Source organism: Zonotrichia leucophrys, chromosome Z (genome assembly GCF_028769735.1).
Source record: "Zonotrichia leucophrys gambelii isolate GWCS_2022_RI chromosome Z, RI_Zleu_2.0, whole genome shotgun sequence".
NCBI classification, from domain to species: Eukaryota; Metazoa; Chordata; class Aves; order Passeriformes; family Passerellidae; genus Zonotrichia; species Zonotrichia leucophrys.
The window spans coordinates 24538069-24557891 of NC_088200.1; the positions used below are offsets into that span (position 1 = coordinate 24538069).

Consider the following 19823-nt stretch of genomic DNA (forward strand, 5'->3'; position numbering starts at 1 on the left):
CCAAAACCTGACAAGCACTGCAAAACATGCACCATGACATCTAAATATTCCTTTTTGTAATGTGCCAGTGTACCATATAAGTGATAGCAACAGTGTGTAAAGGAAGATGAAGGTGCTCGACTTGAACCTCTGCTTTTAACTTTATTTTGCAGCCTCCTGTAGATTACCTAAGCAAAATAATTTGTGGGAAAGATACGGTTCAAATAGATATCAGTAGGTTTTGCCTCTTCTTGTGCTGGCTTTTTTGACAAAACACAATGGTACAAGTTATGTTGTTGCCTGGTTCTGCAGCAGCAAAGCTTGGGGTATTACACTAGGTTGTTACTGTGTTAAAATAAACTTTATATTTGACTACATGGAAACAGTTTTCCTCACTTTTTACAGTTTATGTTTTTACATATTATTTTCAATGTTGAAAAGTTGGACTAGAGTGCAGAAGGAGCTTCCTAAAGTTTACCTAGTGAAGATGCAATGATATGCCAGAATCTGTGGATTTTCTAGAGACCATTAAGTTAGATTTGATGCATTTGTGGGTAATGTTGATGTGGTGCTCTGGCCATATAGCAAATTTTCAGTTTTCCTTTACCTATTAGTTGCACTTACATTTTGGTAATTGCTTCATTTCTTTGTTGTGAATACTTCTGCTAGCACAAGACAATGTTGTTAGAATTACTCACCTAATCTTTCATTAATATATTAGAATGGAAAAAGAAAAATGTTTAGTGTACTATAAATAAGAGGAAATACAATCACATACATATTTACCACTACTAAAGCAGTGTTAGAATCACATGTTCGTGTTATTTAAGAACATAAGTACTGTTGCCTATGAGATGATCATAACTAGCAAGGGTCACTGTGAGATTTTTCAGGTATTTTCTGCTGGTAGTAGTTCTCTGAAAAAAATCCCCATGACTCCCTTCTTCATTTATGCTTGATGCCTCTGCAGACAAACTTTCCATTTGCCTTTTAAAAAGACTAGTTGAAAAGCAAAATCTGAGAAAGCATGAGAACTGCACTGATGTTTTTTCTTCTTGAGTGACAGAAAAACTCTATGACATTTAAGAAGAATATTACATAGAATTCATAAAAATGGTGTGTTTGGAATCCTTGTGGCAAAGTAAATGCCAGGTAGTGTAAAATTATGAAGTACTGGAATCAGATGGATACCTCTGAATGTTTAACCATGTCCATAAATGAGTCAGCTGTGACATGCACAGGAACATGAGGTGTAAGAAACAAGCCTAATGGGATGTACATATTGCTTTCATGAAAAATGCAGGTTTTCTGTCCCTTTTGGGCAGTTCTGGCCTTTAAAGGCATCAGAACAATACTACTGCAACAGGTGCCACACCATTGTCATGCCACTCCAGTTTAATTCAATCATCTGAGAGCTTGTTTTGCTCAGACAGCTGGAATGCCTCATCTGGTTTTATTTGTTTTGGTTTTATTAGTAAGAACAAAAAATGTTTGTTAAGTTAGTGGCTCTTTTTATTTCCTTTAATGATGGAAATAGCTTATTTTCTTTGGCAGGCCAATAATTTGGTGCCTGGGGAACAGAGGAGAAATATTCCTTCTGAAAATGGAAACTGAAGGGATTCCACAGGGTTTGTTAAGCCAGCTGAAAGAAGGAAAACTGATATCTCCTGCTGTGGCTTTCTGTAAATCCACTCTGAGATCCACACGTGTCAGTCTTGAGGAGCTGTCCGTGCATCCCACAGAGCAAGGGCGGTGCAGTTGCTGTCCTTGCTGGAACAGCACTCCACCCTTGGCTCTGGGGACTGCTGACTCCGGGAGCTGCAGCAGAACAGTCCGGAGTGGAGATGTTCTGGGAACACAGCGCTGCTGGGGCCTCAGCAGTTACACTTTCCTCTAAAACAGGAGGATTCTGGTTTTGATTTGTCTCTTTGAAACCTGCAGGTAGTATTGAGGAGAGGCTTTACTTGTGCTGTGATGAAATTTGGGCTGTCTTTCTGGAACCAGAACTTATATTAATTGCATAACAGATTAATGTTTCCCCAGTGCTGACACAGTGACTTTCTTTTTCACATACCAGTTTCAGATTGTAAAAATAAACTAACCTGTACCTTCATGTACCTCTACTCTGTGACATTCCTTATAGTTCCTAAACACAAAAATATTTTAGAAATAATTAGAAGAAACCAGTGCTTCATGGAGGGTATTTGACTATCCTCTTTAAATTGTATTATATTTATTTGAATGTGAGCAGTGCCCTCAGAATGTCAGACAGAAAGTAAGGAGACACCATGTTTAAATCTGAATAAGGTGTTACAACAGTTTGAGGAGGAGTGTTGGCAGGCTGTATAAGCTAGTTAATATTCTCCATTCTGAGAATTTTTGTCTCTATTTTTTGGTGTGTGTTGGGGGTTTTTTGCTTTTGCACTGTCAGAGTTTAGAAGTGTAATGGCTTTTGCTCATGCAGTTTAGTAATGCCAGCTCTAGAATCATGGAGTGGTTTGGGTAGGAAGGACTTGTCAGACCGTCTGGTTCCAACCTCTGCTATGGGCAGGGACACCTTCCACAAAGCCAGGTGGCTCAGGGCTCTATCTAGCTTGGCTAGGAATGCTTTCAGGAATGGGGCAGGCACAGCTTTCCTGGGAGAAAGCTTAACTCACATGTCAATGCATGTGTCGCTTCCCAGGCGTGTCTGATATGCTGATACCAGTGGCAGTAATCTTACAGGAATATTTTTAGAAGTTTAGAGGATTTTTCTAGGTTTGCTAGCCATTTCTTGGATCCATGTGTGTGGCCTCATGAATTTCTAGCTGAAGCTCTTGCTCTGCATTCTTCCAGCATTCCTTAAGGAAAATGAGTTCACTATGCTTGGGGGGAGCAAGCCAGCATTCATCTGCAATTGTATAATCTCCCGACTGCTGATGCTCCAGACAGCCTAGCTGGTTTGGAATCCGCCTTCCAAAAAGAGATATTAAGGTGAAAAAAGTGTGTTCCAGCACTCAGATACTCAGGTGCAAGTAGACGAGCCTCCGTTGCCAATGATCTCTGCCCTCTGACAAGGTGCACGCAATTTTATCTCAAAGTGTACAGCCTAGAAGATGGGAAAACCAGTCAAATGGATCTTCCCAGAGTCATATTGTAAATACTTGGACATAAAGGATGCACCCAGTTACTCTGAAAGATGAAAAGGACTTAGAAATTATTCAGTAGAGTACTAAAATGTAATAATGTCTACATTTAAGGTGAAAATTTCTGACTTCAGAAGTTTTTCATATAGCCTTAGATTCATTCAAACTTGACTTTTTTTTCCTTAATAATTTCTTTGGCTGTCAAAATCAGCTGTAACTTCAGTGTGTGACTGATAGTTTTTCTTAGATGTCAAATTGAGGTTCAAGAAAAGTTAAAGAGAGATGTCTAATTGCTTTTAGTTCTAAACCAGTGGCTGTTTGGGTACATCTCTAACTCTAAAAATAGCGAGCAAGTGTAACAATACCAGACAGAAATATACTCTGTTCAATGTTGGTGCCTGCTAAGAATTACTTGAAATAGTTGTCAAGAAGCTTATTATTAGTGTAAAATAATTTGTTCAGACTTACAATTTTTATTCTGAGATAATTTAGGAAGTGTTGGAAGTTAATGGAAAAGAGGGGTAGTGTGAGAAACAACTGCTCACTTTGAAAATATAAAAAGGTTTATTTAACCTTGAAAAAAAATACAGCTGAAGACTACATAAGGAAAAATTCACAGCGCTGGGAGCTGCCCTGGTGGATACCATGTGGCCAGTTCATCTTCAAGATGGATGCTCAGTCTTTTAAATCCTGGGGGGTCGCATCAGCCAGCCCTGGCCCCTCCCAAAGTCTGTCAGTCAGCTCTTCTTTGCCATTTATCGGTGGAGACTGCTTGCTTGTAACTTCGTTGGAGATCAGATGTTGCCATCCCGCAGCCGCTAATCACCAAGCTTTTCCATTCCCAGCTGTCCCATGCGAGGGATACATGTGCACGCCTTGTTTTTACCTATCCTAAACGACCCAGGCTGTCTGATGGCAACAATACAGGAGGAGAAAAGGGACTAATTATGGGAAGAACAGAGGACATCTAAACTACAATAACATAACTATACATCACTAAAGCTTTTCTTAATACTCAAACAATAGTAATTTCTTAATTGTGAGAGCCAGTCATCTCATTATCCACCTATAACAGTAGCAGAGAGACTGCAGCTTCACAAGAAATAGCACACAGCGCTTACAGTCACATTTACACAGTGACCTGGAGGTCTAATTCTGGCTTCTAAATATGTGCTAGGTGGAACCATTTCAAAGGGCAATGTGGGTGTAATAATGTTGGCTTCAGTGCACAGTGCCCAGCTCCACCTGCCCTCAGCGATTAATTTCTGTGCTGTCTCAAGCGTGTCACAATTTGTTCACAATGAACTAGTTCAGAGGGACTAAATGAACTAGTTTAGAGGGACTAGTCAATCTTCGTGCTCATACACCTGTAGTATTTTCTGTTGGAGGGTCTTAGAGGGTTTTAAAAATAGTTTTTTTAAGTAAAATGATTGTTCAAAAACTGCTGGTATCTGTAGTACAAACTGTAGACTGTTTGGTTCTATGAAGAAAACATGCACCTTACCAGTGTTCTGTGGTGTGAAAGGATGCTGAAAAATGTGCAGTTTTGCTCACTGTTGGAACAAGTTTTTTTGAGTGTCTGTGCAGCGCTCTGGTCCTTGGTTGCACCTAGTAGTGAAGAAAGCAATTGGTGCAGAAGTAACTGAAAACCACAGACTTTTTTCTCTAATCCTCCCATCCTCTGTGTTTAGAATGGCTTGATCTGGTCTTAATTGCCTCCAGCTTACCATGACATTCCAGCAAGTGGGACCATCAGGGCCCATAACAGAACAAATGCCTGCTTTTTACAACCAAGCTGTTGCTGATGGCAGCAATAAGGAAGTTGTAATGCCTCCAGTGGTGTGGCTGGAGTCCAATGGCTGGTCCTTGTCAGCTGTCGAGCACCTTGCATTTCCAGTGCCACTGGAGGACTCTTTCCTCTGTTTTGGAGAAAAGAAAGTCTCAAACAGCATCTTGTGTTACTGCCAGCATCAGTTTTAATGGCAGAATTTATATTTGTGATGTATCACTGCCCTTGAATTCCCCCATATTGCCCTCAGTCTGTTTTCAGTCTGTTCTCTGGTGGTGGAGCAGTGATTGACCTTGCTGCCACATTATCAGAAATGGATTTCTGATCTTTCTGGTCAGCTTTTAAAAGCATTAGTTCATTTAGAAACTGACTTCTGGCTTGAGTCATCAGAAGGGTGAGAGTCCTGCTGCATGATGTACTTTTCACTGTCCCAAGATCCTGAGGGGCACTTAAACTGAAAAACCCAGTGCTATTACTAGCTAGATGAGGCTGTGTTGTATTTTAAACAGAAAAAATCTGTGCAAGATCCCAAAGAAGAGTGGTGAGAAATTATTTTTATTATGTGTGCAGTTGCTTTAAGGCCAGAACTTTTTATCCATTTGAGAGGTAATTCGGGTTTTAAAAATATAAGACTATTTGTTTCATGAAAAATGAAACAAAATCAGTTACCTTCAGAGGAAAAATTACAACTGTTTGAGTGCTTGGTAATTGTTTTGTCTAAAGCTAATTACTAGTGGCTTTTTATGTGGCTAATAACAAACTGGTTCATGGAACATTAAATGACGCTTATGTGTCTTCATTACACTGTTTTAACTCCTGCTATTCATGACTAGGTTCTATCACTCTCTTAAACACGTGTTTCGTGGTACTTCCAAGACTATTCTTTGATGTAAATCTCGGTGTTTACCAGCTGACCTGCAATTTGTTTAGTAATTGTAGCCACTAAGTGCTTCTGCTAAAGTCTCACTTTCTTTGCCGTGAAGCAAATGTAAGGGCTAAAAGAACATGGTAGAAATTGCAACTCACTACCTTGGGAAACCCTGCTTGGCAAGCCAGCTAGAAGTCCTTTTTTGGGTTTTATTGAGGTACATAAGTTCTCACCTCTGCAGCTCTGAGAGCAGACTTTACTTCTGTCATTGATACCTGCATGTATTGGCCATCTTGTCTGTTGTTTTGCCTGACGAATCGAGACACACCTCCAGGCTGAATCCTGCAAGAAACACTCATCACCATGTAGCACACACACAACAGACCTAACTTTAGAGATACCCCTCCCAGATGCAGATCCCCAGATAGGTCTTTGCTGTTTCTCATTGTTTCCAAAGCCAGACGGTTCTATTCTCACACTTTTCTGCTGAATCTGCAGCAAAATTAATCTCTGCGCGTGATTTAGTGTGCAATAAAATGATGGCTGTTTCTTTTCTATCAGAGGGGGCCCTGCACCTGGATAAACTGGTGGTTTTCCAATGTTTAAAACAGATACTTTAATGTGAAAACAGTTGCTATGAAAGTTTAAAAAATAATAAATCTGAGTTAAATCAGCAAATGGATCAAAAGAAAAAATGTTTACAAGTGTTCTCAAGCAAAGCTATTATTCATTTACTTATCTTCTTTCCCAGTGCTTTGAACTCTTTGTGTGGAGATGGGAGAGAAAAGCCCTAATTTTTTAAGCTCATTAGCTTCACCTAAAGTATTTTGTGTCCTCAATTATTTTAGTTGAACCAACTTGACAGATAAACTAGGTAATTGAGTCTTTTTTTTTTCCAGCAGTTCAATGCAGTGCTCACTTATCTGTTGCCCTCTCTTTTGGGAAGAGAAAATAAAAAAGCAACCTGTCTCCAAAAGCATTTTGATTCACATGTGCAGGTACCTGCATGTGCATGATTACTTTGCACATGAGGTGGTGACATCGTTGGACTGAGAAAGAGACCAAAACCAGCTACTTCTAATCCACTTTGGGATCAAGGCCACTTGTGCTGATTTGTGTAAATTATCAGCTGGGGAGTTACTTCAGAGCAGTCTTTGTCCTTGCGCACATCCTTCGTAGCACTCAGTTCCACCCATTGCTTTTTTTTCCAATGGCCAGGAGAAATAATTAAGTTAGGAATAGAGAAATGGAAACCAGGCACCAGCTGCTGCAAGTGGGTATTACAAGCATGGCACAGTGGCTTTGCAGTGAAGAGTTTAAAGTCATCTCTACTGACTGGGCAAAACACTTGTGGGAATTGGATCCTGTGGCTCAGCTTGTGGGTCTGAAATGACTGTCACGAAGATGCACTTTTCCTCAGAGAATTTAATTTTTCCTTTTGCTCTCTCTGCCAGGGAGGAGGATGAGTACTCAGAGCTGCGGTCAGAGCTGAGCCAGAGCCAGCAGGAGGTTAATGAAGACTCGCGCAGCATGGACCAGAACTCTATCTCAGTGCCAGAGAACCAGTCCACCATGGTCACTGCAGATGTGGGTGAGTTGTGTTCTTTGCAGAAGTGATGACTTCCCACAGCAAAAAGGTATCATAGCTTTTGAAATGCAAATGCAAGCATTTGATGAGGAAATGAATTAATGTAGGATGTGTTAATCACAATTGATGCTGAGCCTCTACATGACTGTGAACTTAGATGCAAAGTAATCTTTGTGCCTTGATTGTAGAATTTTAGAATCATTGCATTTTGAAAAAATCTGTGACATCATTGAGTCTTAACTATCAACCCAGCATCACCACCATGTTCACCATTAAATTTATTGTCCTCAAGTGCCATACCCACATAGTTTTTGAGCACTTTCAGGCATGGTGACTCCACGCACCCCCTAGGCAGTCTATTCCAACACTTCACAACCCTGTCCATGAACACGTTTTTCCTGATATCCAATCTAAACCTCCCCTGGTGCAGCTTGAGGCTGTTTGTTCTCGTCTGGTCACTTGTTACCTGGGAAAAGAGTCTGACTCTCACCTGACTGCACCCTCCTCTCAGTTGTAGAGAGCAGTAAGGTCCCCCCTGAGCCTCAGTTTCCCCAGAAGCAGACTTTCTAGCAGAATTCTGGTGTAATCCTCACTATGACAGATTTCCAGAATTCTCTTCAGTATTCTGTTCCTGTTTCCTGTACTATATTGTTTACATGTGCAAGACCTGCAACAGCATATTTGTATTTTCACATCTACAACTTCTACAAGCATTGATACAACAGTATTAATAATAATGTGACTGTGAAGTGTCTGATCTAGGAATTAAAAATATTTAATAGAGGTTTTTAAAGTTATAAAAAAGTTAATGTTTTACTTTGAAAAGCTAGTGCTTACTGTTAAGTTCCTATTTGAACAAATTCTGAGGGTTTTTTCAGCCTTAATTTTCTTCTTACCAAGGAAGAAAAAAGAAGCTTAATCACTTTTCAGGGTTTATTGTGTCTTCATGAAGTGAAGCTGAACCAGGCTTTGTGAATATAAACAGCAAGTTGTATAAGTTTGTTATAACAATGAAAAACATGGCAGTAGAATGACGTACATTGTAGATACCTAGAATATAATGCGGATGATGTTTCTGTCTCAAAAATCAACAGACAGATAGCTCTGGAGCCAGCCAAGGATTGTTGGTAATAATACACTCTGGGAAGGAACAGGATGTGGCTGGAGAAGGGAGCCATGTGGAGGTACAGGCGCCACTCTTTAGAGACAAATGTCCTTCTTCAGCTCCAGGACATGAGCACAACAAAGCACACAGCAAGCGCAGGGATGCAGCTGAGAAGGGGGCATGTGCTGTAGAGGGGAATCCAGGTCACTTAAGACCCCAGAAGCCCTCCCAGCCATTTCTAGAAAGGTTTGAAAGAACAGATTGCCCATGATAACTAATTTGCATAGAAAGGGAGAACCTTATCTCCAGACCAGGAAAAACTTACCTATAAGCAGGTCCACAAAGTCCAGGGTGCTTGCTTTACATGTGCAACCCAGCACTCTGAATGGCTGAATCATGCCAGAGCCAAGACTGGTGATCTTCTCTTTTTTCTTCTCCCTTCTTCTCCTTTCTTCTCCCTTCTTCTCTCTCCTTCTCTCTCCTTCTCTCTCCTCTCTCCTACTCTCTCCTTCTTGCTCCTTCTCTTCTTCTCTTACCATCTGCTCTTTGTCTCTCTTCCCTCTCCCACATCATCCAAAAACCACTGCCATGTGCTTGTATAATAGGTCAGGGCCTAACCTGACCCAGGTTAGTTTTCATGCCAGGTGTGTATTTGTGAGTTTTTGTGGACCCTGTGACTTTCATCATTCCTTCGACCACAAGCATCTGCAAATCTTGGGTGCTGCCTTTCCCTGAAGGGTAGGCTCACAGACAACAATGGACAAAGTAAGAATGTTATGTCTAGGGATTCCAGCATTTCTTCCATATTTTCCTTCTATCCATAGACTGTGTCTTTTTTGGATGTTGTTTTCATAATCCTGTGAAAATAAATCGCACACACACATATAGATACAGGAATATGTATGATTTTAAATCCTAGATATACGTATATAAGGATAAATAATCATGCTCTAACCCATGTGCATGACTTGCTTACTGCCCTGATGGAGCGACTGCCCTAATCAGTGACTTAGTAAAACCAGTAGTACCTCATGACACTCTGGGGCATGTGGATCTGCTGCTCTGTTCTACAGGCAATAAAACACCTAGAGGTAGAACTGTGAATGCTCTCCAGTGTGTCTTGCAGAACTTGTGATTTGGCTGTGCTGGTTTTCTGTCAGAAATGGGGTTCTCACACTGTAAAATACTTATTTTATGGGGGAAGTGTCACCATCAGAACAAATCCCAGCAGACAAGGTCTTGTGATGGTTGTTTAAATGTACAAGATGTTTATTACAGAAGATGTTATGGAAAAAAGCAAATTCAAGCAAACAAAACACAAGGTTTTTACAAGTAAGCATCCTTCTTGCTATATCCTGATTGTGAGTGAGTGATGGTATTATGAAGGGCTTTTTTGGTATTACTATAACACATGGGTGATTGCTAATTAGGAATTAGTGAATGACTTCCCAGAAAAAACTTGTATATGTTGCGCATTCAAATTTTTCATGCAGTGCTATAACATCATTCTAAACTCTTCTTTTTGGTCAGGAGTAGGTTTGTATTTATGAGTGTTAGGCTGTGGAGTTAGGTTAATGATAATGAGTTTGCAGTTTTTTACTTTCTGTTCCTCCTATTCCTACAGCTCCTATTCCTCCTATTCCAGCAGCTCTCAATCCTCCCTTGCACAGGGAGTTTTCAAGACAGTCTGCAATAATCTGGTGACTCATGTCTGTTAAAGTTTGGACCCAGTTCAATGCCACACTGCTTTAGTGCCCTGCAAGATCCACAGCTACGAGACTACCACGAAGGTCTAACCATGTGAAGCGCTTGCAGCAGCAGTACAGGAAGCACAGCCTCCACCAAGAATGCCTGCTGCTGTTTTTAGTGGGATGGGGGAACTGCAGGTGTGCTGCTGCCTCATAGTGCCCCCTTTTTGTGCTGTGCTGTGGGTAGCTACTGCAGACTCTGATCTAGCCAGCCAGAAATACTGACTGGTACATCCAGGAGACAGCACAAGGGTGAATTCTGCCACAGGTCTACCTTAGGATCTGCCACTGTCCATCGCCAGAGGTGAACCTAAGAGAAACAAAAATAATTTATGGAGTGAGCCAGCAAGGTACAAAGACCCACTTGTTTTCACATAAGTGGAGGATTCTACGGCAGTGGGCACTAGAAGAGATTTGCCTGAAGTTGGGAAAGGAAGTAATTCTCTGTGATACTTTAAAATAGCATTATTGTATAAGGTGGTAATATGGTTGTAGTATGAAACATAAACTGTGGTGTTATAATCCATGAATATTCGGCTGTTTTATTTGAAGGCGTAGCTGTTAAAATAAAACATAGGCTCTAAGATGGTTGGTAGGGATCATTTCTGTAAACACCAGGATTTTTTAAAATCAGGCAATACCTAAGTACAACCACAAAAATTCCTCTGAAAAACATCAAGTCATAACGTCCCTGAATGTACCAGACAGAAGAATCTTGTGTTTACAGAGATGAACGTATGACTTCAATAAAATCAGGATAATAGACCTTGGAATGGCCAAAAAAACAACTGAAAAAAAATGTCACAAAATGTAAGCATCTAATATCTTGAAATGTTCTTCAGAAAAGAGGGAGTTTTGAAGAAAGAATGGACACTTCAGATAATCCGTGGGGTGAAACAGTCACATGTTGTTTGTCAGATGAGAGGTAGCTCATGATTTCAGTTGATGTGATTATGATATTTAAGCCTATCAGTTGTCGAGGAAAAAGTGGCAGAGTGCAAGGACATTCTCTGAACAGTATCAGTCCTGGCTGTTCTGCAGCAGACACTTCCTGATTAAGAGTTTGCTTTTTCACTGAGTCACTAATTGTTGTGATGTTTGTTTTGTTTTGTCTTGCTTTCTTTTAGATAACTGTAGTGACTTGAATTCAGAACTGCAGAGAGTGCTGACAGGTCTGGAAAATGTTGTCTGTGGGAGGAAGAAAAGCAGCTGCAGTTTATCGGTGGCAGAAGTGGACAGGCACATTGAACAACTCACTACTGCCAGTGAACATTGTGATTTAGCTATTAAGGTAATGGTAACATTAGGCTCTAAAATGCAGCATGTTCATTGCCTGAGACATCTGATCACTGTTGTAATAATCATAATCACACTTTGCTTCCAAAGATGTTAAAAGTACTTCACAGGAGTCAACTTGAGTTCACCGTGTGAGTTTGTAAGTAGTAACACACCTGTTCTACGCCTCCCAAGGTCCAGGAGGAGCTACTTTGGACCTCAAATCAGAAATGTATTTGTCCTATGCTCATTTCAAAGATAAGAGAAATGAGGATACTCAACAGTTAATTTACTTTCTTAAGCAATTTTGCTTATTCAGCAAACAAGCTGTCACCTGCCCAAGGTCCTACAGGTAATCATTGACCAGTGACTGAAAACACACTGTGTATGTTTGTGGTTGGTTAAGTTGTGATTGGCTGCCTTAAAATATAAAGCTGTGCTGATTCCAGCCAGTACTGGGCTAATTTTTGCAGTAGCCAGGAGGGGGCATGGCCATGTTATCCTATATCCTTCATTTTCCAGGAAAAGGGGGAAAGGGGTCTCTTCCTGGTCATGTATTCTTGAGGGTGAGAGCTCATGTGCAAACTGCCCATTTCTTGTACAGTCCCTTATCAGTATATTTGCTCTTACTGTTAATTTTCTTACCTCATTGCTGTTTCCAGTAAATAGTTCTTATCTCAACCCTTGATCTTTGCCTTTTGTGTCTCTGATGTCCCTTTCTGTCCCTCCACTGGAGTCTGGGAAATGGGTGAACAGGGCTATAGTTTGGAGTTGTTTCAGTGGGAACACTAAATTGGGGAACACCATTCCCCAGAGCGCAGCAAAAGGTAATTTAACACTGGGCATTGGTTGTGCATTAGTTCAAATGAGATAAATCAGTCTCAGGAACAAATAAGTCAAGTGATAGCTGTATGTTGTGAATGTAACCAAACAAGGACATGGATGTTTGCTGGCACATGTAACAAAAGGCACTGCAGTTCAGAACCTGAAAGCAAGAGAGCCACAGAGAATCTTCCTGTGCACAGGGAAGACATGAACAAGCTTTTTGTGTCAGGTGGAAAGGTGTCAGTGACTCATTTATACAAGAAAAATTGTACTGACAGTTTGGTCTTGCAGTGAAGAAGTCTCTGACCATTCTAGATGGCTTTGACAACCCTTTGTAGTACTGCTGGGAAAAGTTCCTTCTCTCCCTCGTGGTGCCTGAGGAATATAACAGAATATAAAGCAATTAATGTTGAGTAATAATTTGAAGAATGTGTGTATGTTTTACTTCTGGTCTCTTGGGATCAGTATTAAGGCAGTTTATTTGAGTGTCTCAGAGTATTAGGATCAGTACTTTGAATGTTGCCAAGTACTTTTTGGAGTTTTGGGATGAACTGTTTTCAGAGGTCACTATTTACCAAAAGAAAGACTGTGGATTCTCGGAAATAGGTAGAGATCAGCCTGTGTGAGGCCCGCAGAGGTATCTGAAGTGAGATGTGTTTAACAAAGCAAAACCCACACATAAAAGCCCCTTTCCACCATTGCACCCCTGGCTGCAGGTCATTTCTGCTTTCCTGTTTCCTCAGAGAAAAAAATTGAGAGAATTTTTAAGTGAGTGGAATTGTGAATGGAAGCCTGAAGTATTCTGACTACCTTTTGCCTTGACTATTGGCTTTTTTCTTCACCAACAGACTAATGCATATACATGTTTTAAATCCTTTAGCTTTGGTGGTTAAATTTCACTGGGTTCCTTTTATTGCAGTTGATGCTGAATTACTTTTTGCTTCTTTTATGCAAACTATGTCACCCTAGCTGTCTCAATTGTTTCTGCCCCACAGAAACTGAAAAGACCTTGAAATTAAATTTATCAGATTGTCTTACTCACTTATCAGTTACAAAAGCATACTTTAAGAAAAGAATTTAAGAAAATTTCCACAGAATAGTCTGGTTAATACTTTGTTTATTTTGGAGTTCACATCAGTAACAGATACCTAACCACTAAAATTTTGCTGATTGAAAAAGCTGTAAATATTTCCAAGGATGAAACATTTAGAATGTGAGAACAGCTGTACTGTGTTGGACCAAAAGTCCATATGGACTACTTAGTGGCAGATGCTAATGGAAAGACATTAAAAATTACATGCATAGTATGTTGTTCTCCTTCCTTCAGAGATGCTTCCAGCAAAGTGGGTCTGTAGGAACTTGAACCAAAGATTATGTCTTTGTGTTTAATTGTAATGGATGAAATTTTCTTCTTTCTTTCTATCTATCTACTGTGGTTTTGGACCTGTCTAAATTCTTGGCCTCCATAAATTCTGTTAGGAATAAATTCTGCCATTGAGTTACACCATGGGAAGAAGTACTGCTTTAATGTCTTTTACACCTGATGCTTGCTGATTTAATCTGATATCTCATCTGTAACACAACACTTCTTGTAAAGAAAATAAGGCAGAGAGCACTGATGGCAGTGGCAGCAACAAGACTGGAATTACCATGATATGACATCCTGCTGCCCTGTGCCCAGAACATGACATTGTAATTCAATCCCATACTCCGTGAAATTATACCTGAATTGTCTGTTGTGCAGCAGCACACCAGATAAAACTGCTCTGTAATGCTGCTTTGAAGAAAACTAATCAGCATTATTTTACATAGCTATATCTGTGTGGAGTGTTTATGTTTTATTTTCCATGGAGGACAGTTGGTAGCATATTGGACACCAGAAAGATGTAGTGGTCTAGGAAGGGGAGGGCTTGGGAAAATAGCAACACTGGAGCATGGGGAATGGGGAAGAAGGAGTCAGCAGCAGAACTACACATTAGAGAGATGAGAAAACAGCGGGGAAACTGCGAGGGTGGTGTGGGGTAAGAAGGGGGAGGACAAAACCGCCACAAAGAGGCACTGTTTAAATAAAGCTGGCATCATCAAAAGAGGATGCTCCTGCCATTACAGGCTTCTCTTTACATTGTGAGATTAACCACCCTGTGCTTATTCAGATCTTGAACTCATCCTCATGCTGTGTTGAAATAATTTACCTGGTTATAATTTGAGACCTATGGGTCCAAGTAAAGGTAATACAAGGGAGACTTGCAGCTTCTTTCACCTCACAGGGATGTTGCAAGCCTTTCCTTTTTCAGAAAAGTAATTTCAATTTCCTGTAAGCAGAATTACAGTGTAGATACTCTGATACTCTGTCAATAGAGTTTCATAATTGTGGCTCTAAAATGTATTGCACTTTTATGTAAGAGAGACATGAAATACAATTCAAAAGGATAAACTGAAGACATAATGAAATTTCATTGATACCTCAAAGTCAGACAATGCTGAAAACACTGGTAAGATTTATTGCAGGGAGAAAAAAGTGTCTCCAGCTAGGCTTATTATTTTCAGCTGTAGTCTAGTTGGCTCTTTTGGTCCCTCCCAGTTTAAAGAAGTAAACATAGAGGTAAATATTCAGTAATATATAGAATCATAGATTCCTAGAATATGCTGAATTGGAAGGGACAGATCAGGATATAAATGTTCTTTTGAATTAAGCAGCTAAATAGAATATTGTTAACCTTGGTGCATCTATTATCTTCCATATTAGATGTAAAAGTATAGGCTTTAGCTATAACTTGTTTTTGGATTAGCCAATTAAATGAAACTTTCTGCATTACCAGTGATGTCATATATTCTTTTATTTTCCATGTTTCTTCCCATCATTTCAATGCACACTGTTTTCAGGGAGATTAAAAGCTTATGGACAACATTTGAAGTGGTTTTGCTGGTTGCAGATATCTTCCATATTTAGACATGGAGCTCAGGCACAGCGTACACTGTTATGCTGTGTATCAGCATGTTAGTGGCCAGCCTGACAGTCAGTTCAGTCATGGCAGTGTTCCCTTGCTTTTGGTGCGTGCTCGTGGTTCAGTTTTGCCCACTGGAAGTTCGTGAAATGTCCCTTGAACTGAGCAGTGTCTACACAGCTCTGAGCACAGAGGTGGGACAGGAAGTGCTGGATACCATTGTGTCTCACAGAAACCCAGCTTTTTTTAGATGCTGGAAAGGCTTTAACATCCCCTGTAAGACTAGTCAAGGCCGGAGTTCTTCCTTTCATTTCGCTGTCACCTCAAGGAAAGAACATACTCAGGGACATGGGAACTAAGAACCCTCTTTTAATCCTCTCCCAGTCTTTTTACTGCCCTTTTGTGGCACTAGTCTAGCAGTAAATAAGGCCCCATGCCATGCACATTCACTGACTACTCATTTCTGCCTGTTACTCAGCAGGCAAACAATAAGTACAGCACTCACCCATGACAAGGAGTTATTGATTTGTTCTAAAATATTCTGAGATTAAACTACCAGCATTGCTGTCATTCACAGGTGGCATGTTTTATTTGCATGTATTTGTCTGCTTTGGTGTTTGTCAGTATGAAATGTTTTAATGAAATGGTCAAACTGTCAAAGAAAATAAGTAATAATTTGGTTTGATTTTACTTAGCAAACAAAAGAAGCAAACTAATGGTGTTGAGAGGCTGGGGGTGTATGTATGAGTGTGTAGAGTTGCCTGTTAACACTCAATCTGCCCATTAATCCTGTTCAGTTCTCTTTGGCCCTTTCTGTTTGTTAATGGCTGTGTTTTTGCAGACTGTGGAGGAGATTGAGGGAGTGCTGGGACGTGACCTTTATCCAAACCTTTCTGAGGAGAGGTCTCGGTGGGAGAAGGAGCTGGCTGGCCTGCGGGAAGAGAATGAGAGCCTCACAGCCATGTTGTGCAGCAAAGAGGAGGAGCTCAACAGGACCAAGGCCACCATGAACGCTGTCCGTGAGGAGAGGGACAGGCTGCGTAGAAGGGTAAGGCTGCTGAACAGATGAGACGCTTTCTTCTTCCTCCAGCCTGTGTGGTTTTGTCACCAGAACAGGCCTATCTTTAATCTCACTTCCTGTGCTCGTTGTACGGCTTTTTGCTTTCAAAGCTTGGCTGTACAAATGACAAAACTAGGACAGAACTGAACATAATTGAAAAAGAGTTTGTGAAAAACCACCAGCGTGCAAAAACAGCCTGATTTCAGAAATCAGAAAAACTGATAATCATCTTAAAGGAAGCATACGTAACTCTGATATAGAGAAAGCAGATGTTCATCTAGTGAATTTTCCTGTGAGGCTATTTTTTCCTGTAAACAACAAATATTTCTTTGGTTTTGATGGGAATTCAATTTGTGATTAGGAGAAACACAAAGAGCAGGACTCGTGTCAGTGGGCAGTAATTCTCATACTGAACAATGAGTAGTTCCAGCCATGTCCTGCTTCCCTGTCTACATTTTATGATGCTTTAAGGTCAGATAAAGGCTTTGTGCTTTGTGTGGCATCCAAAGTGAGGGAAAAAAAAAGGGGGGGGGGAAGATTTTTCACAAAAAATATGAAAGATCCAAGAGAATGTGACCTCTATCTCAGTTACTTTTAAAATTTGTTAACTTTGTACCTGGTAAATTTGCACAGTTTTGTTTAGATAGAAGTTTTTTTATTTTTAAAACAGGCAGTTTCAAGTTTGTGTTCCGTCTAAGTGACAATTCAGACCACCATATCATGGTAAACTATTGCAAGTATTACTCTTTACCTGTTGCCACCAGATTAGCTTTTTTTGCTGTTCTAAACTAACATTGCTCTGCAGTGGCTGTGCCATTATAGCATGAGCTACATCGTGTGAGATTTGCAGTCTTGAGGTATGAAGACTCAAATTACCTTTTCAAAACTCCCTGTCCTCTCCTAACGCTAAAAAGGCAGGTGTGATGAGGCAAGAATAGTAATCTTGAATCCTATAAAGCAAGATCACTTCAACTTTTCCGTTGTAAATTTTTGTCTTATTATATACCATAGGTTGTTTTCAGTCCTGAAATTTTTGAACTGATAATGACAATTTTTTTTTTTTACTGGAGCCAATACTACCCCTTGAGCTACAGAAGTCACATTTATGGACTGGCTGGGTTCTTGCCAAACTGAGGAGGTGGACATCAGCACAAGCAGGCAAGAGTTGAAGTGTGTGCTTGAGAAATTTGCTTACACAAATGCAATTATTGATACTCCAGCTGACACAGGTCAATACTGAGATGTCAAACAAGAGAAAGATAGGTGGCCTTGAGTACACAAAAAGATTCCTGTTTTGAGAAGTACAGCATGCAAGTTAAAGGGCTTAAAAGAATGGTAACAAGAATTAATGCTGACATCTAGGAGCTCCTCAGTTGAGAAACAGAAAAGGGGAAGGAATTGGTGTTGTACTCTCAGGGATCAGCATGGCTGAGCCATAGTAGCAAATTGAGTCCTATGAGGTACCAGAGAAGTTATTTTCAGTAGGGCTTGGAAAAACTGTATAAAAAGTGGTGAGATCTGGTCTGGAATGTTATATGTCATTTTTATCTCTTAAAAGTGCAGTTTAAATTGGCAAAAAACTATGTAGACAATGGTCAAAGAAATTATTGTTGTCTGTAGAGTAGGGACTTGTCCTGTTCAGCATGGTAAAACAAATTCTTAATTTATTTTCTCTTTACAAATGCTAAAGAAAGAAAGTAAAAATGGGAGCAACAGCTCTCTAAACTCAGGGACAAAACTGGAGCAAGAACAGAATAACACAAAACACGTGTGGCTGTATGAGGCCAGAAGCCGGACTGTGTGGTGTCCAAGACACAGGAAGATTGTGGTTCTGAAGAAACAGTAGGGAGTGCTACTTTCTAAATGGAACTTTAAAATATTAAAGTTATCTTTGTATAATGAAATGCATGGCTATGCACGGATACCTGTTAAAGCCAGGATCATTACATCAGGATTGTATCCAAAGGAAAGCAGAAAAAGCCAAGCTAACACAGCTGCATTAATTCTAGAGCCAGCCTTAGCATCTTTTCACAATTCTGCTATGTTTTGTCTGGCTACCAGCAGTTCCAGTTCACTATTATGGAAGTATCTCTGATGGAAGCAGAATTAAGGTCATCAGCTTGTTTCAGTTGTTTGTAACTACAGAGGACTTTACTGAAATCTGCTAATATCATCCTTATCATGCAGAACAACTGATTTATTACCCCCACCAGAGAAGTTAATTTGTGACATATGACCCTGTCTGCATACTATGTAATTGTTGCACTGGAGACCATATTTGCATTTTTAATGTAGCTTCATGTCCATAGTGGCAACAAAAAAATGTTTTCTTTGACCTATGAAATATTTTCTATGTGCCACCTGAACTCAAAAGTCACTTCAAATTATTTCCCTGGAGAGTGGGAAAGGAGATCTAACTAAAATTTAGTTATTGCCCTTCTCAAATTAAATTGGGTGAACAAGCTTGAAATTGACCAGATCAATAGGTCTGTTCCTTCAGACCAATGTGTGCAATCAAGCAGAGTGCTTTCAATACATTTTTCTCAGGCTTGTTGGAAATTTAATTTAATTTACTGCACTCAGTTAACAGATTGAGCTGCTCTCTGGAACAGTAGCTAAGAAACAACATACATTCAGAGTTTGTTTCTCACAGGTCATTAGCGAGTGAGGTAATTGCTTACTTCTGTAGGTTGTCTGCAGTGTAACAGCTAATTTCGTCATGCAGAGGTTTATTTTACCTCTGCATTATTTTGTTGCATTAAAAATAAAATCTCTTTAGATCCAGGCTGGTCAGTGCCCTAGAAACTGCTTAAACATAGCTGACCATAATCCTGAATCCAGTAATACAGATAAGATGGTGGGGAACTTCTGTACTAGTCTGTGGGATGATTATTATTACATGAGAATAAGGCTGTAATCAGGTCAGCACTATTTACAACTGCTACACAGAGTAACAGGCTTAAGTAGTAGAAGAAAAAGTAATATTTCTGTTCTTACACAAAAGCCCTTGTGTTCAGCAGGGGATTCAGATGAGCAGCAGTGAAGCAGCATATAAACTCCATCCTGACAGTAAAGTAAAAATTGTGGGTTTTCATTACTGCCCATAAAGGTTGTCAGATAAGTGGTACCTCAGCACAGTCTTAAGGAGTTGTTTGGCATAAAAGGCAGTGGGTGTGGGCAGCATTCAGGCTTCCCTGAGGGTTTTCTGAAGAACTAAGTCTGAAATGAAAAGGCAGTTCCAGCTCTGGAAGTCTGTTAAATCTGTTCTGCACGAGCCATATGTCAGCTTGTTCAGTTAATCCCATGCTTCTGGTTGTGAAGGTTTTTCTGTACCTTCTCCAAACTCATCTGAAATCACCAAACTGACCAGAACAAAACCACTTCATTAGCTGTCTTCAGCTAAGACCCTAATGAAAACATAGTCTGTGGAGTAGTAGAAAATTAGCATTTTATGTGTGATGCCATCAGCTGCCCACATTCCCCACTCCAGAGAACTTTGATTTGAGCAGAGAGCTC

At 40.1% G+C, this 19823-nt stretch overlaps 1 protein-coding gene across 6 annotated transcripts in view; it reads left to right on the forward strand.

Moving 5' to 3' along the window:
- Positions 1–19823, forward strand: part of MCC (MCC regulator of WNT signaling pathway) — a 183138-nt gene that overhangs the window by 122649 nt on the left and 40666 nt on the right. For all 6 annotated transcript variants that reach the window (XM_064735489.1, XM_064735487.1, XM_064735490.1 and 3 more), the window contains 3 exons: positions 7216–7352; positions 11330–11493; positions 16089–16295. In XM_064735489.1, coding sequence (XP_064591559.1) covers positions 7216–7352; positions 11330–11493; positions 16089–16295 — 508 coding nt within the window. The remainder of the gene's footprint in view (positions 1–7215; positions 7353–11329; positions 11494–16088; positions 16296–19823) is intronic.